This window comes from Takifugu rubripes, chromosome 15 (assembly GCF_901000725.2).
Source record: "Takifugu rubripes chromosome 15, fTakRub1.2, whole genome shotgun sequence".
Classification (NCBI taxonomy): domain Eukaryota; kingdom Metazoa; phylum Chordata; class Actinopteri; order Tetraodontiformes; family Tetraodontidae; genus Takifugu; species Takifugu rubripes.
Genome location: NC_042299.1, coordinates 15394375 through 15418601, shown reverse-complemented (window position 1 = coordinate 15418601; position 24227 = coordinate 15394375). Strand labels below are relative to the sequence as shown.

The 24227-nt window shown below is 46.7% G+C and overlaps 5 protein-coding genes across 10 annotated transcripts; 2 read left to right on the top strand and 3 right to left on the bottom strand.

Annotated features, from left to right (window-relative positions):
* Window positions 1-122: 122 nt before the first annotated feature.
* On the bottom strand, window positions 123-4070 carry tpte (transmembrane phosphatase with tensin homology). 4 transcript variants are annotated; one of them, XM_011611709.2, is made up of 20 exons: window positions 3763-4070; window positions 3604-3641; window positions 3428-3518; window positions 3283-3363; window positions 3153-3200; window positions 2917-3078; window positions 2319-2438; window positions 2125-2224; window positions 1981-2044; window positions 1817-1881; window positions 1574-1634; window positions 1420-1501; window positions 1248-1336; window positions 1119-1180; window positions 971-1051; window positions 798-903; window positions 632-729; window positions 455-550; window positions 319-389; window positions 123-242 (listed from the first exon to the last, which is right to left on the bottom strand). In XM_011611709.2, exons 3-20 carry the CDS (start codon window positions 3472-3474, stop codon window positions 140-142), a joined length of 1536 nt encoding a protein of 511 aa, XP_011610011.1. In that variant the 5' UTR covers window positions 3475-3518; window positions 3604-3641; window positions 3763-4070; the 3' UTR covers window positions 123-139. The 4 variants fall into 4 exon arrangements, with proteins under 4 accessions (XP_011610011.1, XP_003971378.1, XP_029703952.1 ...); XM_003971329.3 differs by lacking the exon at window positions 3604-3641; XM_029848092.1 differs by lacking the exon at window positions 3763-4070 and having other exon boundaries at window positions 3604-3756.
* A 2558-nt stretch (window positions 4071-6628) lies between these two features.
* On the bottom strand, window positions 6629-9419 carry thsd1 (thrombospondin, type I, domain containing 1). Its single transcript, XM_029848094.1, has 5 exons — window positions 8766-9419; window positions 8275-8505; window positions 7797-8191; window positions 7059-7704; window positions 6629-6943 (listed from the first exon to the last, which is right to left on the bottom strand). Exons 2-5 carry the CDS (start codon window positions 8330-8332, stop codon window positions 6777-6779), a joined length of 1266 nt encoding a protein of 421 aa, XP_029703954.1. The 5' UTR covers window positions 8333-8505; window positions 8766-9419; the 3' UTR covers window positions 6629-6776.
* A 151-nt stretch (window positions 9420-9570) lies between these two features.
* Window positions 9571-13149, bottom strand: vps36 (vacuolar protein sorting 36 homolog). The gene is made up of 14 exons (XM_003971330.3): window positions 12943-13149; window positions 12665-12733; window positions 12518-12588; window positions 12292-12406; window positions 12111-12200; window positions 11623-11709; window positions 11498-11530; window positions 11247-11324; window positions 10974-11108; window positions 10785-10850; window positions 10637-10701; window positions 10235-10319; window positions 10064-10140; window positions 9571-9981 (listed from the first exon to the last, which is right to left on the bottom strand). Exons 1-14 carry the CDS (start codon window positions 13036-13038, stop codon window positions 9900-9902), a joined length of 1149 nt encoding a protein of 382 aa, XP_003971379.1. The 5' UTR covers window positions 13039-13149; the 3' UTR covers window positions 9571-9899.
* Window positions 13150-13271: 122 nt separating this feature from the next.
* Window positions 13272-20655, top strand: proser1 (proline and serine rich 1). 3 transcript variants are annotated; one of them, XM_029848088.1, is made up of 13 exons: window positions 13272-13916; window positions 14004-14069; window positions 14368-14436; window positions 14548-14642; window positions 14900-14993; window positions 15064-15174; window positions 15459-15560; window positions 15841-15919; window positions 16090-16182; window positions 17525-18532; window positions 18611-18851; window positions 19442-19586; window positions 19661-20655. In XM_029848088.1, exons 1-13 carry the CDS (start codon window positions 13872-13874, stop codon window positions 19778-19780), a joined length of 2268 nt encoding a protein of 755 aa, XP_029703948.1. In that variant the 5' UTR covers window positions 13272-13871; the 3' UTR covers window positions 19781-20655. The 3 variants fall into 3 exon arrangements, with proteins under 3 accessions (XP_029703948.1, XP_011610018.1, XP_029703949.1); XM_011611716.2 differs by having other exon boundaries at window positions 13273-13916; window positions 17525-18851; XM_029848089.1 differs by lacking the exon at window positions 16090-16182 and having other exon boundaries at window positions 13273-13916; window positions 17525-18851.
* A 460-nt stretch (window positions 20656-21115) lies between these two features.
* On the top strand, window positions 21116-23842 carry stoml3b (stomatin (EPB72)-like 3b). Its single transcript, XM_003971331.3, has 7 exons — window positions 21116-21270; window positions 22250-22353; window positions 22440-22512; window positions 22594-22676; window positions 22758-22961; window positions 23048-23182; window positions 23278-23842. The coding sequence occupies exons 1-7, from the start codon at window positions 21219-21221 to the stop codon at window positions 23464-23466; spliced, it is 840 nt and encodes a 279-aa protein (XP_003971380.3). The 5' UTR covers window positions 21116-21218; the 3' UTR covers window positions 23467-23842.
* The last annotated feature ends 385 nt before the right edge of the window (window positions 23843-24227 follow it).

Here is a 24227-nt window from a genome sequence, read left to right as displayed (position 1 = left end):
TAATGGTAATTATTTACATGTTCCACATCATCTACATGTTTCACTTCATTGACATTGACACAATTAAAAGAACTCCTTTCTGTAAATGTTTGTACAAGCAAACAAAAGCAACGGGACATTCGATCCTGAAAGACTTCATTTATGGCTCTGAGAAGAACAGCGTGACGCCAAAGTCCTCTTTGTAGAGGTCCCAGGTCTTCGGCTTGTGAGGGTTGTCCAGCTCTTCTCGAGACAGAAACAGCCTGTATACAGTCGGCAGAACTTTAGATGTGAATTTTGAAATAAAAAAAAAAACCGCTGAAAAGAACCAACACCCACTTATTATTCTCAACGAAGGAGGTGTTGAACCAGAAGTAGAAGGGAACATCTTCGTAGCCTTTCGGCAGACCCTGGAAACGGACGTGTCAGAACACGAAGGCGCTAGAGATCTGGCTGCTTCGGGTGAAACACTCACAGCACTGGATTCAAACATGACCTTCACGTCCCCTTCGACCACAGGCCCGTTCTGCAGGCTGATGACGGCTGCGTTGTTGCCCACATCGGGGAAGACCTGTTACACCAGCAGGAAATGAGTCAAACAGCAACTCCACAGAGGAGCGAGCGGGCGAGCTGCCGCGTGGGAGGGGCTCACCGTGCAGTTCTCCTGTTTGGCACACACCCCCTGGAATATCAGCTGCTTCTTCAATATGATTTTCACCTTCAGGTCGCTGCCATCGCCTTTGCCCACACCTGAGAGAGCAGCGGAAAATGGTGAACCCAAGAATAAAGTCGGATTCATCCGGATTACTGACATTCACCTGCTATGGAGTGGATCCGGATGCTTTTGATCCCGAGTCTTTTCGGTGGAGGCAGCTGTCTGTTGAAGGAGTTCTTCATAATCTCGTAGTACCCCACATAGCGACTCTGGGGTTCACGCACATTAGCACCTGTGTGATGGCCTCAAATTCTGATGTTTTCAGTCTGCGCTCACCTGAGACGGAGTCTCCACTCCCTGAAACTTGGAGCTGCGGCTCTTGTCCGTCCTCCTCTCGCCAAAGTACTCCAGGCTGTCCTGAGGGACGAGTAGAAATCATTGCAGATTATTGCTTGAAATAACGTGAAACCCTGGCGTCCAGTACCTGAGCACTCTCAAACTGGTCACTGTCGATCAGCCAGGTGCAGATCATGGTGCCTGTGCGTCCTGATGAGGACACAGCACGTTACAGCACTCGCCAAATAATAATAGAATAAATGGAAATTCTCTGCACCTTTCCCCCCTTTGCAGTGTATAGCGATGATGTTTTTGGGATCGGCCGACATCCACTCCCTCACGCTCGCTGTGTATTTCAGCATGTCCCTGATAAAGAGAGCAGATTTCAGATTACAGGTTCTGTATGACACCCATGCAATATAGACACCTGAGCAGAGGGTGGCGCTCACTCCAAGGAGGGGACGTTATGGTCATCGACGAACACCCGTTCAACCCTGTAGTGGAAGAACTGGGGGTCGTAGCCTTTCTCACCTGGAAATACGAGGTTTTTATGAGTGGGTGTAAAATTTGACTTAATTGCTTTATAAATATAGAAAAACTTACTGCACAGATTGTAAACTTTATAGTGTCCTTCGTGTTTAGTGTCCAGGAACCTCGCCACCTCCTGTCCAATAAAACTTTATCAGTATGTTAGGGTTAGAGTTTTGTTGAGTCAGAAGCGCCCTCTAGTGGCGGCGGTGTTTAACAACCGCAATAAAAGTCGTCATGATGGAGGTATGAGGAAACTACTGACACTTGTGTTTGTGTTTGGACATAAAAGGAGCATAAATAGGACTGAAAACCAACCCTGATAGGATTCCTGTAGAATGACTGTTTCCCAGAGGATGGGAAAGACATGGCGATGACTCGATCTACAGAAGAAAATGTGTGTGCTTAAAGTTCCGGTATTTTTAGTGATAGTAGAGGCCAGAGCAGCGGCCAGAGCAGCGGCCATAGCAGCGGGCAGCTACCTGTGACATAGGTGAGGTCAAGGTCAAACCCATCCTTCTGATAGCGCCGTTTGTTCTCAGACACCTGAGGATCACAACACAAACGAAACATCTTTCCTTTGCATTCAACAATCCTCCGGGTCCGACGGGGCATGGTGACCTTACCATCCTCCTGGTGACCTTCTCCAGCTCTTTCTTCTGAGATGCCAGCCTGAAAACCCTCACCAGGATTATTATCCTCAGGAAGCGAAGAAATGAGACTGCCCTGGTTAAAGGGGAAAAAAAAGATTAATGGAACTGATTAATGGAAGCAATGTGCTGTAAATCAATAAATTAACATTATCTTGTTTAACAGGCACCTGGGTATGAGACTGGCTCCCGACAGGTCGCTGAAGGTGTAAATCATGGTGACCACCAGCGTGACTGCGACAACACAGGCGTCCACGATGTTCAGCCTGGAGCTGAAGTAAACCTGGAACCTGAAGACGCAGACGGACGTGGATCAGATCCCGGCTCAGGCGCCGTGCAGCGGCGTCTGCACGGACTTCTTAATATTCAGCAAATCCACTAAACCAGCCGTGCGAGACGGTGCTTCCAGTTCAGCACACATTTGCCACACTTCCTGTCCGGCTTCCGCTTCATAGCTTCCTGAGCAACGGCTAATCACGTGTTTATTCTGCTGATACGGGACCTTCTGAAGGTTTCCCATTAGTCATTTCTCAGGCAGCTGTAAATGAAGACGGGCGTGAGCTGCGTTTAACTGCAGGAGGCCACTCATCACAGGACCATCACGCCTCACAGCCACGCTGACGGGGCGTCTGCAAATTATTAACTTTACGTGACACAAAACTTGACTGAAGGCGGTTATTATCGCCGGACTAGCACAAGCCTGAGGTCCAGTCTGAATGGTCTCCATGGCGCCACAGCTGCATGGGCGCCCCCCCCTCCATCACTCACCCCTCCACAAAGACCCGCAGGAGAACATCAGCGAGGAAGAACAAGGAGATGAGGAGGGAGACGGCCTCCAAGGCGTCCCCGACCTCTCTGCTCCGGTCGTAGAGGGAGATGTCCACCACCACCAGCACAAAGTCCACCAAGATCAGCACCACGCCAAAAACACTGTGGGAAAAGGGTGCAAAGGAATCGGACCGGTGCTCAGGGGACGGCACCAAAGTTCCCACGGACACACTCACCGAAACCCAAAGGACGTAACAACTGGCTTCACCTTCTTCCGGACGTTGCTGCAAATAGAGGAAAGGAGTGCGGTGATGCTTGGGGGGGGCGGATGTGGGTTCTGTCTGCGGCCCCCTGCTGTGAACTTACTGGTACAGGGTGTCCGGGACCACGCTGTCATCCTTCCCGTCATCGATCGTCACTTCAGCATCCTCCATCTTAGCAACGTTCCTAGAAGGCACAGAGAATTCATGCGGCAACAGTTCACCTCCACTCTTCATTTTCCGTTCCTCACCCGTTCACACCCGAATCCGAGCCTGGATCGAAATACACTGAGGACATGATGCGTTTGCGGTCCTCCTGACTTCGCTCTGAACTGGGAATTTCTGCGTTTCGAGAGCAAAATGAACACCATCGCTCCACAAAGCGAACCGACGGAGGAGAAACAAGCAGCGTCCTGCATAAATTCACCTTTCTACCGTCTCTACACTGCAAACGTGTAGAAGTTCCTTCAGAACAAAAGGAGGAAAGAAAATCCCACCGCCGATCAATGAGTACTTTAACAGATAGGAACCGTCCGCTTTTCTCTTCGGGTCAATCCCCAAATAAAGACACAGCGAACATGCTTACCGTTACGACTTTCATCCGTGAAGCGACACTGGAGTGCGTCTTGTGACTGCGTGTAAGCACAAAGGGAGGCGGTTCAAAGGTTAAACTCTCGCTCCGTCCACTTTTCCTTTGCAGTCTTTCTTTTCTTTTTTCTTTTTCCTTTTTTGCAGACGTAGTATTTCTCACTTCCTGGATTTTTTCTCTTCTTTCCTTTTTTAACTCATCCTTCCTCCACGACAGACGCTCTTACAGCGACATCAGACCTGAAACTTTAGGGTCGAATCTTCTCACGTTCTCGCTCATCTGGGTTTGATTAACTCAACCCGCATTTTTGTCAAAAATGCTTTAAAAAATGCAGCATTAGCGTCCAAAAATAACGGTAGTGAAACTCTTATTTTTACTTTTTTTTTTTTACGACAATTGTCACCATAAATAACGGTAAAGGAAAATTTAGTCACTTTATAAACATTTAAACAAAGAGCTTTTATAACACTGACCGCTGGGTGGCGCTATATGACCGTGACCATTTTGGATGATGAACTAGAGATTCATTCCAGGATTATGGGGGTTGTTTTAGTTAATCCAAATTCAAAATAGATGTCTAAAATTGTGATTACAGGACAGGTTGCTGGTCCACATAAAAGCTGGTCCACATAAACTCCACTTTTAAAAGCTTTGTAACTGGAACTGAACCCAAAATCATGACACGAAAAGGCTTGGTTATTGCAGGATAAAACAGTTAAATAAGCTGCTCATACGGGAACAAGTGGACTACATAACTAGAACTAATTACCACAATTTGGATCCTGTAATATCGACCATGCAGAACCAGCCCAATCTGAGGGTAACACCCCCTAAACTGGACTAAACTGCAAAGAAATACATGCAATGTTTGAGGTACTCATGAAAACCAGGTTGTTTTTTATTGCACTATTAAAAATGAACATAATATTCCACAATTATAATTTACATACAGTGGTGAAAATCTACATTCTTGTAAAAAAAAAAAAAGATTTATTATAGTATCATTTTTTTTAAATTAAACGTAAAAAGAACCATGAAGAAATTGTAAAAAAATGTTTAAATAAAAAGTATACTTTAAGGATGATGGAGTGCACGTTTGTGCAATGTGTCTTCAGAAGTGCTTTCTTGGACTTAAAGAATTACTGCATTTGTGAGGACATGTGCCAACTGTTGGTATGTAAACCAACGCCCTCGCGTGTGCCAGCAGGCTGGGGATGCAAATCCTTCCTGGTGCTGGTCTACTGACCTGTAGGTTCTACTCTCCGTCAAAGGCCGAGGACAGATCCAAGTCTAGCATGTGCTGCTCTGCCTCGCTCAGCCTGTAGTGGGAGCCGTCTCCGGACATCGGCAGAGAGCGGCAGCGGCTCTTCCTCTCTTCTGCCGTAGAGACGCTGAAGGTGGAGCTGCGCTGTCGCCCCTTGTTCCCAGAGCTGGACTGAGCTGCCTTTAACTTGCGAGCCAGGATGTTCCTGTGGATGGGTGACGGGCCGCGGCGGTTCCAGTTCTGCTCAGCCCGTTCTGCCGCGTCCGCGCTCAGGCCGGCAGGTGCTGTGGACGGACCTCCGATTCCCGAGATTCCCTGTCCAATTCCAGCCTCACTGCTCCGTTGCTTCTCCTTGCTGAGGTCTGACAGGGTGTGTTTTAGATAGGTGGTGTTGGTTCCTGTGTCCTTGAGTCTGCTGTGAGAAGGTGTCCCGGTCCAAGACTTGACCTGGTCGTCTTTGTAAGGTCGGAATTTAGTCCACTCTGATACTCCGTCCTCTGGAATGGCACAGGGGCGACACCGCTGCCTCTCCCATCTCTCTTTGCTCCAACAACTTCCATCTGGGAGGGTTCGAGATCCAACCTGTAAAGTAAATAGTTACTTCACAGATCCATATAAGCATGCGTTCAGCATAAACATAAATCACACGGTCTGGCTGACCTGGGTCATGCTTCTTTCTCGGAACTTCCCAGAGGAGAGAAGCTGCGGTTTGGGGTCATTAAAACTTGAGGTGCGACGGAAATATGGATTCCTGTAATAGGAGCTTCTTGTCTCTGGATCCCCTCCTCTGGGACCCGCTAACCCGCTCCTCTCCACCATCTCCACCCAGTCAGCGGTGCGGTTGTGCCGGCTTGTGCTGTCCCAACTTCGGCCAGGACCCGAAGGCAACTCTGTTTTGGGATTTAGTCCATCATGCTTGACCCAAGAAGTCTGACCTGGGGGCTCAGGAAATAGGGCCGTGATCCGGAAAGGATTGGGGTTGACTTCCTGGGAGCTCACAGGCTGGACTGTGTGGACAAGCCCAGTGGGCGTTGGGACAGGAGAGGCTGTTGGGGAAGCCGATATTTCTAACAAGGTGTCGTTTACAGGGCTTGAAGAGACGTGGTACATCTGCGTGGCCTCCTTTAAGCCCCTCTTCTTCATTTCCTTCAGCTGCTGCTGAGCCAGTCTATACCTGGGGAGTCATAATATTTGCATTTGTCAGCTTTTAAGCCAATATTTAGAGAAGGTTTCAGCATTCAAACTTACCCAAATACCGTTGGCAAGATCTTCTGACCTGTGGGAGACAGTCTTTCTGGCTCCAGAGAGGCCGGTGTCACCAGGTTCTGTGACACAGGCAGAGTGTCCAGGATGGGAGTGGGCTCCTGGGCTGTGCTCGCACCAGTATCCCTGAGAGTGCCGTGGCCGTCTGACACGCTGGGTCGTTGGAGACTGTTGCCACAGATGGAGGCTTCGTCAGAGAGCTTGCGCCCTCCGGGGGAGTGCACGGAGCCTCTGTGGACAGAGCTGCACTGAGGAGTCTGGCAAAACCTCCTCCACAGGGTCACCACAACGGTAGACAGAATCACCGCCAGGCAGAGAGAGATGCCAAGCACCACCACCATATTAACGCCGAGGGGTGTGATCCCAGCAGGGGCTCGGGAGGGAGATGGAGCAAGGCTCACTGGGGGGCGCAACAGAACGGATGCACTGAAGGTTAAATTTGAAGGAGGGGAAGGAGTGAAAGAAGAAAAGACAAAGGTAGGATCTAACCCGCACAGTCCTCGAGTGAGCACCTGGACTGTTCCTTCACTGTGCCGGTACACTGCACTCCTTCAACACCTGAGGGCAGCAGGCACCCACGCACTCGCTCCCTCACGCCCTCCCCACAGCTCACGCTGCACAAACTCCACGGCTGCCATGGACCCCACAGTTCTGCAAAAAAACAACAACAAAGCGCCGGTTTACCATTGCTTTGGCTGACAATGGAAGCAGGAGAAATGCAGACTTGTGTCAGTCTCTGTGAACTTGCTCGAGCCTTCGGCCTCACCTGTGCTCCTGTGAACCACCAGGCAGGTTTGTGCAGGACTCAGGGAGCGGCTGAAATTAAACACAAAGTGGAAGCAGTATTTGTTCCTTCCAGGGTAAAACACAGAACAGTTGAATTCTGTTTCATTCTCTCCCTGGGTCAACCAGTTAAAGGCCAGTGGGGTGGATGTGGGCTCCTCTAGCCCAGACCCCAGTGGGGCTGTTCTACCCGCTCCTACCCCAGAGGAGACCCCCTGCCCAGAACTTGGGTCCATGTACAGCAACACTTTGCCACTGATGTGGGCACATGGTGGGGCTATCAGTTTCACAGTCATGGTCCCCTCGCAACCACTCCTGTAAGAGTTGCTGTTGTCCACCAGGAGCTTGTAGGAGAAAATACGAGACAGATAGAATGCTCCAAAGCTTTTCACATCCTGCTCTGTGTGTGGAGACCGCAGAGCCACTCGTATGAAATCTTTCTCTGTGAAGGGAAAGGCGCAGGGCAGCTCAAGGCTCTGGGATCGGAGGGTTCTGATGGGGTGCTTCGTCTGGGCCCGGACCTTGTCGATGCCTATTTGGTTGTGCTCCAAGAAGCTAACCTCTAGGAACAGAGGGGAGTCCATAATGTCCAAACATGCCTGAAAGTGTTCGTTAGTGAATATCCAAACCTGGAAAGGGGACAGATGCAGATTTGAACATTTAAGTGAACTTTGCAGCCGATAATCTCGGTCTGTCCAGCCTGAGATGCTGTTTTTCTTACCTGAAAAGACCCAGGGTGATTTCGAGCCCTCTCCACAGCGATGTGGAAGGTAGGCCAGTGCACCTGCAGTTCAGAGCTCCACCGCCAGGAGGTGCTGACTGTGCGCTTGTCCCTCGTGCCACTTGCGCGTAAAACTGGGGTGATGCGGGTCTGTCTCAGTAGGAACCGGAAAGTTCCTGCGTACAGGAAGCAGGAGCAGTTGAACTCCACCCTGCCGGAGCGCTGGTTGTTGGCAAGAGTCCTGGTCAGGACGGTGTTGTTAGTTTCCATGTTGACCAAAGAGAGAGTTGCGCTGCTGGTGACGCCGCCGTGGGAGTCTGTGCTGTATTCCACAAATACACTGACGTTGCTGAGGGCATCGTGGAAGGAGGGCCATATACTGAGCCCTGCAAAAGCTACAGGAAATAAATATTTTACGTGCAACTTTTAAAGAAACCAGAAAGATTCTTATGACGTGGAGTAAATTGGTAACACTCACCGTATCCCAGGAATGCCGGGAGAAAGGGCAGAAGTGAGAGAGACTGTGGCATTACCATGACCTTCTCTGCCCACGCCTCATGTCCGTCCTTTTTTCACCAGCTGTGGCCTCTGAAGAGTCAGAGAAAAATCCCAAAACTGAACCTGCAGCAGCGAAGCAATCCACAAGAACTCCAGCGGGCCGTTAGGAGGTTCCAGCAGACAAAAGGAGTCATGAAAGAGAAGTGTTGCGCTGAGCAGAGATATGAAAAACAGGAAGGTAGAGCATGAAGCTGCGGCACTGGGTTTTCTGGATTTACACTGGCTGCTTCCTCTTCCTTCCATCTTCACAATGGGGATAGAGGGATCACAAATAGCGGAGCGCAGCCAGATCTTTGTTGTCTGGTTGCTTGCAAAAATGTGTGTGTGTGTGTGTGTGTGAAAGAGAGAGACAGGGAGGGAGAGAGGATGGGGGAGCTTTTTGTTGCACTTAACAATAAAAACTGTACTCACGTCTTGTCTCGTCAACGCCGTGTGACTCAATGTCCAACACAAAGGCTAAATTAACGATCCTCCATTTGTCGAACTGATAAACGGTGCCAGGTACACACGCGTGGCAGCCCCGTGCTGCTCTCTGCGAGGGTGCGCGTAATTACGCAGAGCGCATGAGGATACTCCGCTGGCTGTGCGCGCGTTTCCCCAGACCAACTCAAACACTCTGCGAGGAAGACGGAATGTGACGTTGCGGAAAATAATTTAAATACAGCAAGCCCTCAAGTGCTTAATTTATTTAAATATTTATTTATTTAAATATCCCATCACTCATCTCCGGGTAATAGTCCACTTTTACGCACGACACTAGTTTAGGTTTCACTTTGCAGGATTGCGTCACCAAGCTTAAGGACTTTTACATCCTAAACCACTTCCTCTAGATAAAAAGGCGAAAAGTAAGGCGACAATTTGAATGACTTGGATGGGAGGTGGGGAGGTGGGGGGTGGGTGGTGGGTTGCCTCATAACTCAGCTCATCTTCCTACTTAATACCTCTAGTAAATAAATTCAAAAATGATGCCATTTGGGTAGCTGCGCAGCCAGGAGTGACAAGTTAGAAATATAAACTAAACTCAGCCTTTCTGAATGCTGAAGAATCCTTGATCCACCATCCCAACAACCAGTCAATCTCTCTATCGTAAATTAAATCAGACCAACTTTAAAAAAAATAAAATCTATCTATAGACTGCAGCTGTACATTTTTATAGATAGTCTTAAAAATGCATATGTGTGCAATGTGATATTGTATTAAAAAATCTCTTTCTTTCCCCCCAGAATCTTTTATTTTACAAAATGTAAAAATGAGATAATTCGGTGCATGAGTATTTGGTATTTCAGGTTCTGGTGTCTCCAGCACATCTTTTCTTTTACCTTAAACATCTGTACAGGGTCTCATGTAATATCTATAGCGTTGCATAACTTACATACTGACAAAACAAACAGGATGGGTGATCTATACTACAGCAGCAGAGTGCGCAGTACAAAGCATGACAAAGGTGTAATGGGTCCAGTCTTTCACCTGGGACATATACGTCCAGTTTAAGTTCCTTTAGAACAAACATTTAAAGTGATTTTCTCCAGCGCAACCGGAGCTCATTCAGAAGAGGTTTGGGTAAAATCTCAAACCCTCCACAGAGTCGTCTCTACACAGATGACCCATCTTCTCAGCCAGCAGCAGCCTGCAGATGAGGAAAGAAGAAGAGAAGTTGGTTGTCTGTATGTTAGAGCTGACAGAGAAGGAGCCCCGTTGTGTCAGCTTACCGCTCTTTAGACAGAAGCACAGAGAGACCCAAGAGCTTCGCAAACTCCTCTGCTGTCAGTGAGCCTTTATCTGACACCTGCACAGGCACCACGAAGACACAGACACAGAAAAATGGAATTCATTTGTAGATCTTGTGATGCACACAGGTTTTAGATGATGGTAAAGCTTACACTGTCCAGAGCTGAGGCTATCATTTCTTCTTCACTGTGAGACTGCAGCTGGACAACCATCACACCACTGTCGAACACACGCAGCCTACAGAGTGGACCAGTGCATGAAAGAGTGAGAGTCGGAGAGCTGAATTAAATCAGAACGTATGGCTTACAGAGTTGTGCGTTAGCATAAGCATTAGTGATCAATGAGCGGAGACGAGGACCGGGGCAGTAAGGAAATAGAACGCTGTTTCTTTTCAAACCCCAGGAAGTGACAGGAAATGACATTCAGTGGGCTGGACGCTACTTCCAACAACAGGAAGTCAGACAGGAAAAGCCTGGACTCTGAAGCAGGCACAAAGCCTGCCCTATATGTCTTTAACAAACACGCAGCCTGGCTCAAATATTAACGACACAAACCTTAACGGCAGCTTCAGTGACTCGAACATCTTGCACGCATTGACCAAATCTTCTGGAGACAGAAGCTGCGAAAGGGGAGGGCAAAAATACACGAAAGCTCAGAGGTCAGATTAGCGCGAACGGGAGCGAGCGTGAATGCAAGCGTCACCTCCATCCCTCTGGCACGGTTGACGAGACAGTAAACCTCAGTGAGCGCCATCATACCCCCCCGCTCCTGAGAGAGAAGGGAGAGGCAGGAAGGGAAACCGAGTCAGCAAGACACTTAAACGTCACCACGAGGAAGGTTGAATTCAGGGTAGGATCGTAGATGCTTGACACATATGGCACATAATCTTACCTCAAGAGGGGCCTGTAGCATGGTTCCCAGCTGCTTAGCCAGCTGTAAATGGTAATGTGTACCTGATCCATGTGTTTCCCTGGTAACAGGGTTAGCAATACCCATGCTCAATAGGTAGGACTTAAACCGGATTGTCTGGAGAGAAAAACATAAATTTAATGACTGAAAACCAGCAGGCGGCAGCAGCATGTATGATTAGACTATACAATACAAGTGCATCGTATTGTTAAACATGGACCCAGGTGCTCTCAAATATTCCTGTTTGTGACTTACCTCATCTTCTGTTATATCCCCCTGCTTGTCTTTAATCTTGTTGGCTATAGATCTGGACAGCTCCACCATCTCTTTAGCCTAACAGGACACACGCAGCTCGTTAAATGCATCACGTACCGAATAATCACAAATGAGCTATGAGCAGGGTAAAATAAAAAGAAACAGATTAGGCTATTGCTGATAGATCAAATACAAAAAAATGCTTTTGTGTCAGAAAAATGTGAGCATGAGTGCAAGAAACAATTCTTTACCTTAACCATCAGCTTACTGAGGTCCTCAAATGCCTGATAGAACCCAAAAGAAAATAAGATGCCAAGAATTTTGTTGTGGAATTAAATTAATGAATAAAAACCAATTTGCTGTTTTTTAACACTACCTCAGATATGTTTTTGTCAGTTTCTTTCCTCCTTTCCTCTATCTTCCTCTCAATGCCAACAATCCCCACTGCTCGGATTCTTCCTGCCTATATTGACAAGATGGAAAGAAACACACAAGAATACTTAAACACGGAGAGTTAAATAAAGATATGAAGACAGTAAATTGCACACAAACGGTCTGAAGTCGGCAGCAACATTAAGCGACAATACTGCCATCCAGTGGTCACATGCACCAATAACAGCTGCTCAGGCGGTGACAGAACAACATATAAAAGAGCTTAAAGTGCCCTCAGAATAATGACTACTGAGCACTGAGCATACAACAACATTTTCATTTAGAGTCCAAGGTTTTTAACTTAAATATGAAACAGTGCCCATGCTTAATTAGGGATGTTGACTAGTAAATGTTTTAATAATAAATAGCAGATTGGCATCTGTCTTTCATTTAAATAGAGATTCAGATTAGGTTATCAGATGAGTTTCTGACCTGAGAGCCAGTTCCTGTTGGGATGGGTTGGGAGACTGGTGTATTCTCCCATCTCTTTTGAGTCATTTCCTCAGTAAGCCTCCTGAAAAACTGCAAGGAAACGAATGAAAACTGGGACTCTCCAAACCGAGTTATAAAATGGTTTATTATAAAGTGTTGCTGGTTGTGTACATGGTACTACCTCAATCTGCCCATGTTCTTTGAAGGACAACCTAATGAAGGAGTACTTGCTGTGTTGGTAGGGACCAGGCTCCTTGTTTGCAGGCACTGGGTGAAGGTGAATAACGATTTTTGCACTACAGGAGGCCGCAATAAAAGGATGATGAGAAACAGAAAATCATATTCAAACAACACAAAAACCTGCTCCCAACAACTCCCTTCTGTTTTTCCATTCTAAAGACACTCACCTCTTTCCTATTCCTGCAGCCTGCTCTTCAAAAAAGATAATTTGAAACAGGGGCATGGCTATGCAGCAATCCTACAATTAGAAAGGTCAACGTGACAATCAATTAAAAGACAAAATAAGACAATTTTGTGTGGTCTACGGCTCTTACATGATTTTTACTGTCCCTCCAAATCAACCGATGGGTGCTCAACAATGCAACTCCTACATCCAACTTGGCCTGGGACAATGACAGGAAAAACATAACGTAGTTGTTGGTTTGCATCAATCTGTCGTGTCTGCAACACACATTCCAATCTAGAGATATTCAAGCGTCCACACAGCACGGATAGAAAACAGCACAGCGTCATTTACACAGTTTTAACATCAGCTTTATTCGAAGGTGTTATTTCAGTTGACAAGTTTACCAATACGTCAACAAAATTATACCTTATCGTCACCGTCATACAACCTGACACCTCGCTGCTGGATCACCAATGTTTCATTTATTTCTAAGAGCCCATTTGACCACGAAAAACGATCCATCTTAAAACATGCAATCGCAACTTATTTTATATTCTGCTGCTGCGATCGATGTATGTTTACTTCCTGTATGGTGTCCAAAATCCGCCTGACCCAGAAAACCGAAAAATTAATTACTATATTAAAACATTGAATTCGAAAGATAAAATACATAAATAGATAAATACATTTTAAGTAAATGCGCGCATAATTTAAAACAAATTATTATTTTTAAAAATAATTTACTGCATCGTATATTTTCCAACAGGCTGCATGCCTGTGTTGACGTTACCAGCACTGTCAGTGGAGGCTAGCGAGACTGCTAGCGTTCACTGTGCGTAAATGTACTACTTTTGTTTGAGTTTTTATATTTTCCCACAAACTACAGGAGTTGTTGTCAATATCGGATCTAAACAAGTCGTGAAATAACGGTTGGGAAATTATTTAGCGATATTTTGTGTATTTTTCTTGGACTCTGCTTGGAGATAGAGTAGCTGTGACTGACTAGCTTGTTGTTAGCTGCAGCCGAATCTGGTGCAGACAGGTTTTCCACTGCAGAGGCTGCTTTTCTTTTGTAAAAGTCATTGTTAACGAGCGGAAAGTTTGATGTTATTCTTCGACTGAAAAAAACATGAATTCTAATTTGGAAAATAACACGACACTTTGTACAATTAGTATTTTAAACAATCCCTTAGTGCTTTTGCCCTTATGAATTGAAATCGGCAACATTGATTATTACCCCCTCAAGTGTTTTTATCCGATGAATTATATCTAGATTAAGTAAAATATAGTTCAGACAGTTGCATTGTACAGTAAATTTGGTGACAAACAGACAGCAAAATAATCCGGGTGCAAACATGGATAAGAAATCGTTTGATATTGTTCTGGACGAAATACGGAAGGTAAGGAGCTTGTTTTTGTTTGTTTGTGTAACATAAAAATTGTTCCATGATGATCAAGCATTTGAGAATTTGTATTTTCTGATGTAGTGCGTCCTGACTGAGCAGCGGATCCGAGCCATCGACCGTGTGCACGGATATTTCTCCAGCGAGCAGGTACACGCACCTGCAGACAGGTTTATTCACACTCAGCAGCCGTTTTTAATCTATTTTATACTTTTATTAATTGCAAGATACAACACTGAGGCTAACTGTGACCTTTATCCGTATGTTTGTCAATGGAATTAGTCCCCTTTAAGACTGTTTATAGAAGAAGAATAAAGCATTGGCCAATCTTTCCATTGCTTATTAAAACCTTCAAATCAATCAAATTGAACTCGGGGTGTCCTAATTAAAACTCTGACATTAACATCCAGTGCTGCACCAGTGAGTTGGGACTGTCTTATATCTACAGGTGACAGAAATTTTGAAGTACTTCTCATGGGCAGAACCACAAATCAAAGCCGTCAAAGCTTTGCAGCACGTGAGTTTGCAGACGCAGATTGTCTTGATAATTTACAACCGCATTAGAATTCAGTTCTGTTTTTTCTTATTTGGAGTCTGGTTTCACAATAAGCTGTTTTATTGCCCTCAGAAAATGGTCGCCATTCCTACAACCAAGGTTGCAAATATCCTGAACTGTTTCACCTTCTCAAAGGACAGACTGATTGTCCTTGAACTATTAGCAATGTGAGTAGATTTTATTTATGGACTAGATGTGAAAAGAAATACATGATTTGTTTGTTCTACCCATCAGCCACTTCCTTGGCATCGTTATTTATTAATTACAGACAATGTTGCATTTTGGCCGAAACCTTTAAAGAAATTTCCAATATCTGACCATGTAAATATTACGCATTGCTAATTGAGGGATCTGTGGAGGTTTGCTGTGTTGTAATTTTATTCTATAATTTCAGATGACGTGTGGTATTTGTGTTTGTATGTAGGAACATTTCAGATGCTCAAAACTATCGACCCATCGAGGATCTATTTCGCATTCATTTGTCTGAGAAAAAACGTGCTCGCAGGATACTAGAACAGGTAAAGCCACAGTGATACACTTAGTCTGATGAGCAGCAGTTCCAAAATATTACAGCTTGTATGTCATTAGGTGTGTAAGGATGGCTGCAGAGCACCAGTCGCTATGATTTCTTCCTGTGGTATCATACCTGGAAATCCATATCCTAAAGGGAGACCCAGCCTGGTCACTGGCACCTTCCCTGTAAGTGTGCTCCGCTTTTCTTTCCTCCTCCTCATAGATTACTGTGGTTTAATCTTGGTTCCAATTTACAGTGTCTGTTTTTTAATATGAAGACAAGTTAAGGAGGTGGAAAGTTTTGACATCTAAACGTATAAAAGAAGCACATTGACCTATTGAAGCATCTAATAGTTTTCTTTATATCTGAGCTAAAAATCAGAAGGCACAAAAGGGGCTAGTTTTTCATACTACGTTTTCTGAGCTCATTGACAAAATCCCAGATTTTTCCTTTTGTTTTACAATAATAGGGAATTCCTCCTGTGAAAAGAGACGGTGACAAGAAAGACGACCCGTCCAACAGCTTGGAGGGGAAAGGAGTTGCTTCTCGGATCATTGGACCCTTCAAACCCGTAAGCTCTAATAAAACTGAGGTGACACAGTTGTTCCATGATGTCTTAAGGAAGTCACATGACTGTGAGCTGTGAACACATGACTGAAGACTTGTGTGATTTATTACCCAATGTGCAAGATAAGAGCCTCAACTTACAGCACCAAGCTTAGTTGTGCAACCTGTAGTAGTGGTGACAGAACCAGTGTGCAGTGGTGGATACAGGCAGAACATCTGAAACATGTAGTGAACAAGATGGGGGTCAACCAGTGTTTTCTGAATGTTCTCTGTCTATTCTCTAGTTTCCTTCAACTTACAATCCTCATCGGCCTGTGCCTTACCCTATACCACCCTGTCGTCCCCATGCCACCATTGCACCAAGTAAGAAAGAACACATGCACCTACATGCACTTTTCCCTCACTCTTTGTATTTTCTTATGGGGCATTATCGCCCGTGATGGTTGAACGTTACTGAGAGCTGAGAGCCATTCTTAGGATCTGCATTGGTGAATGTGGGGTGGACGTTGTTAATGTTTGCAACTGCTGCTCAGGTGCATACAACAACGCAGGCCTTGTTTCTGTGGGAGGGGTTATAACAGCCTGTGGGCCCCCTCCCTCCTACAACTCTACCCACAAAGTTGCAGGTATGATTCCAGACCGAGCGTTTGCGTGTGGATGACAGTAACTAGTCATGCCGTTGAAGCTTGCCGCCTAACGTCCTGGCATGCTGCTTACTCGTTCTTCTCAAGCTTAATGCTTTTTTTAGGTTAACAACAATGTGTCTGCTTTTTCTGGAGTACACGGAGTGACCAGAGAACACACCCACACTCCAAAGACGTGTGTTGAGGGATCATCTCAGATTGGATTAGATTCGGTATTATAAAACGATCACACCTGCCCTGGATTTGATATTCCTATTTGTACCTACTCGTTTCCCACTTGCAGATGAGGTCGCCTAAAAGGAAAAATCCCTTAAATCCCTTCTTCTGTCCAGCAGTGCAACATGCTGGTGTTGTATTCATGTTCTCTGGTCAGTCATTGAGCGATGGGCTGGGAATCCATTACGAGTGATGATTCATTTTTTACTTTTTATTTATTTTCCGGAATTGTGCCACACGCCTGCATTTAATACACGACGTCACTTCAGATAACTTATCAGTCCTTCTAGAATAGTTTTTTTCCACTCACTAATCAGTGGAGAAGAAAGATAAAGCTGCCAAAGAGCTTTTGGAATCAGGAGTTTCAAACATTATATTCCTTATTGGCTTAATTGAAATAAAAATGTGCACAACAATCTTTGGATTTTGTGTGGCCTTTGTAACGTTGCGGTGACCCAGAGGGTAAACGTGCACCATTCCCGTCGGCACCCTGAGCCAGGTGGCTAAACTGTTATTGTAAAGAAGTGATGGCTGGAAATCAAAGGAAACTGGCAAATCCCAATTTATGGATGACTGACATTCCTAAATTGTTGCGATTCCAAATTATTGGAGGGACTGATACGTTTTGGGGGATTTTTTTTGTCGCCAATTTTCACGTCTCAAATCTATATTCATTTTAGAGCTGTTTGGCGATATCACTTTGCGTGAGTGTACATGCGCACGTCACGAGTTTGACTAAAATAACGAATGCCTGATGCAGTTTTGGGATGTGAAGCATCTGTTATTAAAGCCTCGCCGGCGCCAGTGAAGCCACATAAGTTATTGAAACCTTCATCAGTGGTAAGACCACACAGACCAGTTCAGGAGGTCTGGACCTTGCATGCAGGGACATCGTCTGGCTCTCTCGCCTTGCTTTGGCTCTTCTCTTCAGATGTGAATTAAATGCGTCTTTACCAGTAGTCGGTTTGGTTTAACCTACATGTTTTGGATTGTTTTGAGCAATAACACTACTAATCAGGAATAAATCATCAGCAGAGCTGCTTCAGATCTGGTAGATTTTATTTTCCAATGACCATTTTCACCCACCCTGCTGATGTTCTGCCGCCAGGTTATGCCAAACCAGGAAATCCTCAAAACACCACACCAGGAGTTAACAGCGGACCTCTGCCTATTCCTCATGGATCTACTCCTGCCACCCCCGCCCCACCCCAGGCCTCTCCGGCCCAGCCCACAACCCCCATTACTCCAGTTTTCCCAGGCATGGTCCCCTCTCACAACCCCAACGCCCCTTCTCCCTCCCCAGCCCCATCTCCGTCTGTGATCAAGGCAGGGCGACTGACCCCAAGTGGCCACGTCACCCCTACGCCCTCTTCTGTCATCAAAAACCACACCCCTTCGGGTACCCCCTGTGGAACTCCTGGTCCCATTAGTTTCTCATCTTCCCCCTTTCATGGTGTGTCCCGGCCAGGCACCCCAGCGTCCTCCCGGAGTGGCCCAGACCCATTATCTCAGACAAACTCCACTCAACAGAAGGGATTGTGTGCAGACCACCAGTCAGGACACAGCCACCCTGGAATGCACCAACAAGCAGGTAACCCCTCTGCTTCAGTAATCAGAAGTTATACCCCCTCTGGACTACCATCTGTCCCCCCCGGATCATCCAATTTAGTTATTCCCAGCTGTTCGGGTGTCAGTCCCAAGCCCTCCCCAGTTCACCCCTCACAGGTCCAGGCTGCCATGGCTGCAGCTGGAGTGCTGAACAGGCACACAGGGGGGAGTAATAGTGGCAGCAACAGCCCCGTGCCCTCAGCTTTCAAGGGAACGTCTCGCTCGAGCACGCCGTCCGTCAGTTCCCTGGTGGTGCAAGGTTCTGCTCAGGCTGCTCAGGCTGCCCTGGCGCGTTCTTTCGGTCTCACACACCCCTCAGCTTCCCCTCAAGTTCCAAACCCAGTTGCTTTAGCTGGACTCCAAGCTCTGTCATCTAGTCCTGTGCCCTCTCATTATCCTGGCCTGGCCCCATTATCTTCTTTACCTCCGTCCTCTATCCCCGCATCCATGCCCGTGATGCCCACCACCAGCAACATCGCCAACCCGCCGTCCACCTCCATATACCAAGGTCTGGCTCCCAACGCTGCCCCCAGCGCAGCCTCACCTTTTGGGCTGGCCCTCACCTCTGCCCCATCTATATTCCCAGGCCTCCCGCCTGTCCCTAGCCCCGCCGCCTTCCCAGGATTGGGAGTGTCAGGAGGTCACGGTGCCGGGAGTCCGGTGTTGTCATCTTTCATTGGACTGCCAGGTGCCGCTCCAGCTTCAGTGGCGTCAGTGGCACCGCTGCAGGCCGTCGCCGCCGCCGCGGCAGCCGTGGCCGGCGTCCCGGCCTCATCTCCAGTTTTGCCAGGCTTTGCTTCTGCTTTCAGCTCCAACTTCCAGCCTGGGTAGGGCATTTTGAATCAGAATAGCAAGAGCATTCCTCCAACAACCACTATTTGCTGCACATTTTAACATTTTAAAACAAAATAAGTAACACAAGCAAATCACCTTGGTTCTTAATGACACTTTAAGCTCCAGTTTTGAATTATTTCTTTTGGCTAAAACTCTCTTTTTCACTCTTGCCCAAATACCCACAAATGCCACATGCTGCTGTTTTTAGCCACGAGCTAAAGCTCTCTGTACACCTCAGCTCTCCTCATGTTAAACTATTGGCAGCTTTTAAGGCATTAAGTGCATCAGCCATTATTTATTCATTTAAGTGAATACTTAGACCTATTTTGTGAGGTATGATAGTTCTTTGGAAAGACGGAGCTCAAGCGTCCGGTTTCCACCTGACATTCCGTGAATCATCACATCTGAAGTACAGAGTCCACGTGCACGCCTACTTCCGCCCTTGTGAGATGTTTGTGCCAACAATATTTTCTCCTTAATAGCAATAGACTTCCCATCCATTTACACTGTATCATCAGGATGTGCGTTATCATTTATTTAATAAATTACCAGCATCTGGCAATAATCGCTCTGCATGCTTCAGGCTCGGTGGCGGACTTCAGGGTCCAGGAAGTGGTGCCTTCCCTGGTTTGCTGTCCTTCCCTGGGGTGCCAGGTTTCACACCCTCTGCCTCCGCCGCGGCCCTGAGTGGCCTCCACAACCCGACCATGCAGTCAGCTCTTCTTCAGGTAGGCACAGAGGCTAAAGAGTCTGAACTCACTGATCTGATCCTTCATGAAAACTCTTCCTTGTCTCTTTCCAGGCTCATCCCCCCTCTGCTCTGGAAAGCTTCCCCCCTCAGCCCAACAGCTTCACCAACTACCCTCCAGGCCCAGGAAACCCCTTCCCCCTTCAGCCAGGCCTGCATCCTGGGTGGCAGTGAGATACACTCTCCCCTGCTGACCTTTAACACTCAACCTGTGTCAACAGCTGATAGGAGCAGCGACGATAGTGTTACTCTTACTGTCGTACTTGTGTTACAGCCAGAATCACCACTAACAATCACATCAAGACCATAAAAATGGGGGTTGTGTGTTTCAAGGTCTTTATAGTGAGCAGGTTTAACTATCACATCTCAGAATAGTTGGGTTTACAAGTAGACTGTGACTAGTTTTAATGTTAGCTTGACCTGGGCTTTTTAAACGAGCTTAATTAGTGAAAAATGAATTCTAGAGTGATATAGAATAAAATAGGAAGACGAGACCTGAAAGTATCCTTGTATAGTATTTCATGTCCACTTTTCCATGTCTGAGGACATGTTTATTATTGTGATCAACGGGCTTCAGCTCAGCAATGTTTGATGGGTTTTATGGGCTGTAAACAGACGGATTCACACAACTCAACACATTTGAGAAAGTTGAATCCTGTCCTGTCTTGGCTGTATCATGAATAAAAACATGCATCGGGCAGAGACGCTTCGCGTGCGATGTTCAGCTAACCAGCAAAGAGTCAGCCGTTTACCCTTGTGCGGTTACCGCGGTGATTTCAACCGATTTCACCTCACTGTTACTGTGCATACAGTATTTGACCAAACAATGTTTTCAAATGTGGATGTGAGATGGAGAATGCCTGTTTTTTAATACACTGAAAACCTGCTAAACTGCGTTCTGTTCGGTTTCATCGGTTTTGTTTTTCCTATTTGTATTTGTACTTTTCCCCCAGTAAACTACTGGTTTCTGTTACTGCAGCTGCTTTTCTGTGCCAGTTATCAGGAAATGTCATCAATAAAATGGAATTTGGAATTATGTCGTTGAAGCAAACAGAATACTATCATATTTTAAACTCAGTCTTGGGCGAATGGTGAGGTGAACCTCCAACATTATTTTAGCAGGAAACGCTGAACAATGTCACGTCTTTCATTTCCTCAGGGCTTCACTTTTAACCGCTCAAGTCAAGTTCTGAAGAAGTAAAATAGGCCAGAGCAGCAGGGCGGCTTTTAGTTTGTTCATTTTTCCAGTAGGAAGTGAAATAGTTCTGTACTTTTCGCCTCAAATGAAATTATGAAACTAGAAAACTATTTACCAAGCAAAATATATAAGATAAAGGTAGATTACGCTGATTTACCTTTGCTGTACGTTTTGCCTTCACGTCGTAGACATAATTGTCTGTTATATACAGCATATGACCTACATAGGTGGTCATTGTTTGCTTCCTTTATTATATCTTTAGTTGTGTTTCATCATCAAGCACCTATACTTTGTTGATGATCAACTCGGGCTCTGACCCCACCCACACTCCCAATGCCGCCTTTTAAAGCCGCTGCAGCTGCCTTCGCCTGAGTAATTTGAAACACGACTTCCTCTGTGGCGTCAGAGCAGCATATGGAAATGGAGCAACAGAAGAGAAGAGGGCAGAGCGACGTCAACCTCATATGTGAGACACGACCTTCCTACCACAGTTTACTCCGTGTTTTTAGCTCCTGTTATCCACAGGAAGCAGTGTTAACGTGTGTGTGAGCTCCGGGGTGAATGTTGTTGTGAAACAGGGAGTGTTTCTGTCTGCTCACATGAGCAGTGTGGAGCCTTTGGGCAAAGCAGAACCCTGTCGTCATGGAGAAAGAAATCACGTGTCGCTAAGATAAGGAGTCTTAAAAGCACAGGACTGACTTCTACCTGTTTTCCTTTATTTCTGTGCTGTTTATGTCTTTAAATGGGGAAAACTGATCTCGGGCTCGGGACCATATTTGGTGATTTGACTTGATCGGGTTTACTCTGTAACCGACCTGCCTGACAGGGTTGACAGTGTACACAACATTTTACTTTTCTCTGTTTTTAGCTGTCTTTTTTTAGGGGGGGGGGGGGGTTGGACAGTGATCAATCCTTTGTGATCACATTAAGAACGACTCAAGGCCAAATTTAACGTAGCTGAGGCAACAATTGTGAGGTGCAACAAGCAAACTTGCATTGGAAATTTCCTGTCCTGTTATTTCCTGTGGTTTGACCTCAAAAACTGAACAAGAAGTCATGTGAGACAAGGGGACCCACAGACCACAGCTGCAGCAGGCTGAAAATGCTTATGTCCCCGTCTAGATGAAAGCTGCTATTATTGAACATCAGAACTGGTCCCTCCCTTATTTATGGCTTTTTAATGCCTCAGCAATATACAAAAGATCACGTTACACATGTCTTGTTTGCTCTGCTTGTGAAGGTGTGTTTACACGGACTTTTTATTGACTAAGCAATACAAAAGGTGAAATACAAATGAAGACGAATCGCTTTCTGTTATGACCGATAAGGCGATATTAATTAGCATTGTGCCAGCAGTTTGACATCAATTCCTCGTCAAGTCTTATTTTTCCTTTCACGCCACATTCAGCCTTTTGTCTCATCGTTCCATTTTTCCGTCCATCCAGCCGAGCGGACGGGGTCTCTGGGGTGCGTTGGCTGGATCTTGGTCATATTGTCGAGCATCTTTGTCATCGTCCTCTTTCCCATCACGATTTGGTTCTGCGTCAAGGTGAGTGAGCAACACCACACCGTCCCTGAGCCCCCGCCAGTCGCACCCGTGTGACGCGAGTGTGTTCTGCGCTTCTGTTCTTGCAGATCGTGCAGGAGTACGAGCGCGCTGTCATCTTCAGGCTGGGCCGCATCACAGACAGGAAGGCCAAAGGGCCAGGTAGACATGTCGACCTTTAACCTTTACCGGCCGTGCAAAGCAAAGCGACTGGAAATCATCTGTTTCCCCCGTTCGTAACAGGCATCTTCTTCGTTCTGCCTTGCACCGATTCCTTCGTGAAAGTAGATCTGCGAACAGTTTCCTTCGACATCCCACCACAAGAGGTAGCACCCTGTCATCAAAGGCATCCTGTGGCAGCCACGCGTCACCGTTGACGTGCGCTCACGGTCTGTCGCCCCCCCCAGATCCTGACCAAAGACTCGGTTACGGTCAGCGTAGACGGCGTGGTGTACTTCCGCGTCAGTGACCCCATCGCCTCTGTGGCCAACGTGTCCAATGCTGACTTCTCCACCCGCCTGCTGGCTCAGACCACCCTCAGGAACGTCCTCGGGACAAAGAACCTGGCCGAGCTCCTGTCGGACCGCGAGGGCATCGCCCACAGCATGCAGGTACGCCCTTCGGGGAATCTTGCGATCTCATCGATTGCTGGCTATCTCATCGTGATGGACTCGCTTCCTCTGATTTCCTTTTCCAGACCAACCTGGATGAGGCCACCGACAACTGGGGCATCAAGGTGGAGCGTGTGGAGATCAAAGACGTGAAGCTGCCTCATCAGCTCCAGAGAGCCATGGCCGCTGAGGCGGAGGCCACCCGAGAGGCCAGAGCTAAGGTCAGCGCGCACGCCGCTCAGGCACGCACGTGCAGGAAGCAGCCGTTCCCCCTGGTAACCCACCAGCCGCGTCCGCCCCCCGTGTCTGTTTGCAGGTGATCGCAGCCGAGGGCGAGATGAACGCGTCCCGCGCCCTGAAGGAGGCGTCCCTGGTGATCGCGGAGTCCCCGTCGGCCCTGCAGCTCCGCTACCTGCAGACTCTCAACACCATCGCAGCAGAGAAGAACTCCACCATCATCTTCCCACTGCCCATGGACGTCATTTCTCACTTCATGCGGAAGTGACCCCCTTTCTCCGTCTGACCCCCTCTCTTTGGGCGGTGTTACCATATCGTCCTTCTCTAGAGCCTCCAGGATGTCTCAGGACTGCTCTGACGGTTCGTGTATCCTTATTAAGAATGTAACTGGGATCAAATGCTGCATATTTTACAGGATCTGTCCAAATCTGTAGAACTGAAGGTCTTCTAAACAACTCCGATATCTGCCTATTGTGATACATAAAAGTAAAATTAAGTGTATATTGTCTATTTTTCAATCTCTTAACATTTATAAAGCTTTCAAAAGGATGTAAGTTTCTGTTTTTGTCAAGCATCTAGTTTTGTATTGTACGATATTTTTGTATTTTATCCCAGAACCTGCAAATTAACAGACTGACACCAGATGAATGTCTTGAATATTTTTTTAATATAGCGTCATTAAAAGTAGAAACAAAAGCATCCAGGTAGCGCGTATACATTACAGGTTCGACTACCTCATTCCTCGGCCTCCGGCCTCCTAAGCGCTACGTCCCACGGTCACAGATGCAGAGAGGTCGATGAAGAAGAAACACCCACCACCAAAAACAACCACGTGTCTCTTTACTGATGCACTAAGATCCTACTTATGTTATAAATGTCTTCACATTCAAATGTACAATCGGCAGCAGAACTCTCCGTCAAGCAAACCGATGGGGGTCGGGATGGGGGGGGGGGGGGGGGGGGGGGGGGGGTACAAAGAGTAGTGCTAAGAGTCGACATGCAGTGGAAACATTTTTAACAGCATTTACA

What these genes read in the sequence shown, in the direction of transcription:
- tpte (XM_011611709.2), bottom strand. Translation starts at nt 3,474, where the DNA reads ATGTCCTCAGTGTATTTCGATCCAGGCTCGGATTCGGGTGTGAACGG. An exon ending in CATAACGTCCCCTCCTTGGA is followed by an intron (nt 1,337 to 1,419) that starts GTGAGCGCCACC and finishes TCTCTTTATCAG; the next exon opens with GGACATGCTGAAATACACAG. An exon ending in CCGGATCCACTCCATAGCAG is followed by an intron (nt 730 to 797) that starts GTGAATGTCAGT and finishes CTGCTCTCTCAG; the next exon opens with GTGTGGGCAAAGGCGATGGC.
- thsd1 (XM_029848094.1), bottom strand. Translation starts at nt 8,332, where the DNA reads ATGGTAATGCCACAGTCTCTCTCACTTCTGCCCTTTCTCCCGGCATTC. An exon ending in CCCGGCATTCCTGGGATACG is followed by an intron (nt 8,192 to 8,274) that starts GTGAGTGTTACC and finishes TATTTCCTGTAG; the next exon opens with CTTTTGCAGGGCTCAGTATA. An exon ending in GGTGGTTCACAGGAGCACAG is followed by an intron (nt 6,944 to 7,058) that starts GTGAGGCCGAAG and finishes GTTTTTTTGCAG; the next exon opens with AACTGTGGGGTCCATGGCAG.
- proser1 (XM_011611716.2), top strand. Translation starts at nt 13,872, where the DNA reads ATGGATAAGAAATCGTTTGATATTGTTCTGGACGAAATACGGAAG. An exon ending in TTCTGGACGAAATACGGAAG is followed by an intron (nt 13,917 to 14,003) that starts GTAAGGAGCTTG and finishes TTTCTGATGTAG; the next exon opens with TGCGTCCTGACTGAGCAGCG. An exon ending in CTCGCAGGATACTAGAACAG is followed by an intron (nt 14,994 to 15,063) that starts GTAAAGCCACAG and finishes GTATGTCATTAG; the next exon opens with GTGTGTAAGGATGGCTGCAG.
- stoml3b (XM_003971331.3), top strand. Translation starts at nt 21,219, where the DNA reads ATGGAAATGGAGCAACAGAAGAGAAGAGGGCAGAGCGACGTCAACCTC. An exon ending in CGATTTGGTTCTGCGTCAAG is followed by an intron (nt 22,354 to 22,439) that starts GTGAGTGAGCAA and finishes CTGTTCTTGCAG; the next exon opens with ATCGTGCAGGAGTACGAGCG. An exon ending in TCGACATCCCACCACAAGAG is followed by an intron (nt 22,677 to 22,757) that starts GTAGCACCCTGT and finishes CGCCCCCCCCAG; the next exon opens with ATCCTGACCAAAGACTCGGT.
- vps36 (XM_003971330.3), bottom strand. Translation starts at nt 13,038, where the DNA reads ATGGATCGTTTTTCGTGGTCAAATGGGCTCTTAGAAATAAATGAAACA. An exon ending in TGTATGACGGTGACGATAAG is followed by an intron (nt 12,734 to 12,942) that starts GTATAATTTTGT and finishes TCATTGTCCCAG; the next exon opens with GCCAAGTTGGATGTAGGAGT. An exon ending in GCTGCAGGAATAGGAAAGAG is followed by an intron (nt 12,407 to 12,517) that starts GTGAGTGTCTTT and finishes GGCCTCCTGTAG; the next exon opens with TGCAAAAATCGTTATTCACC.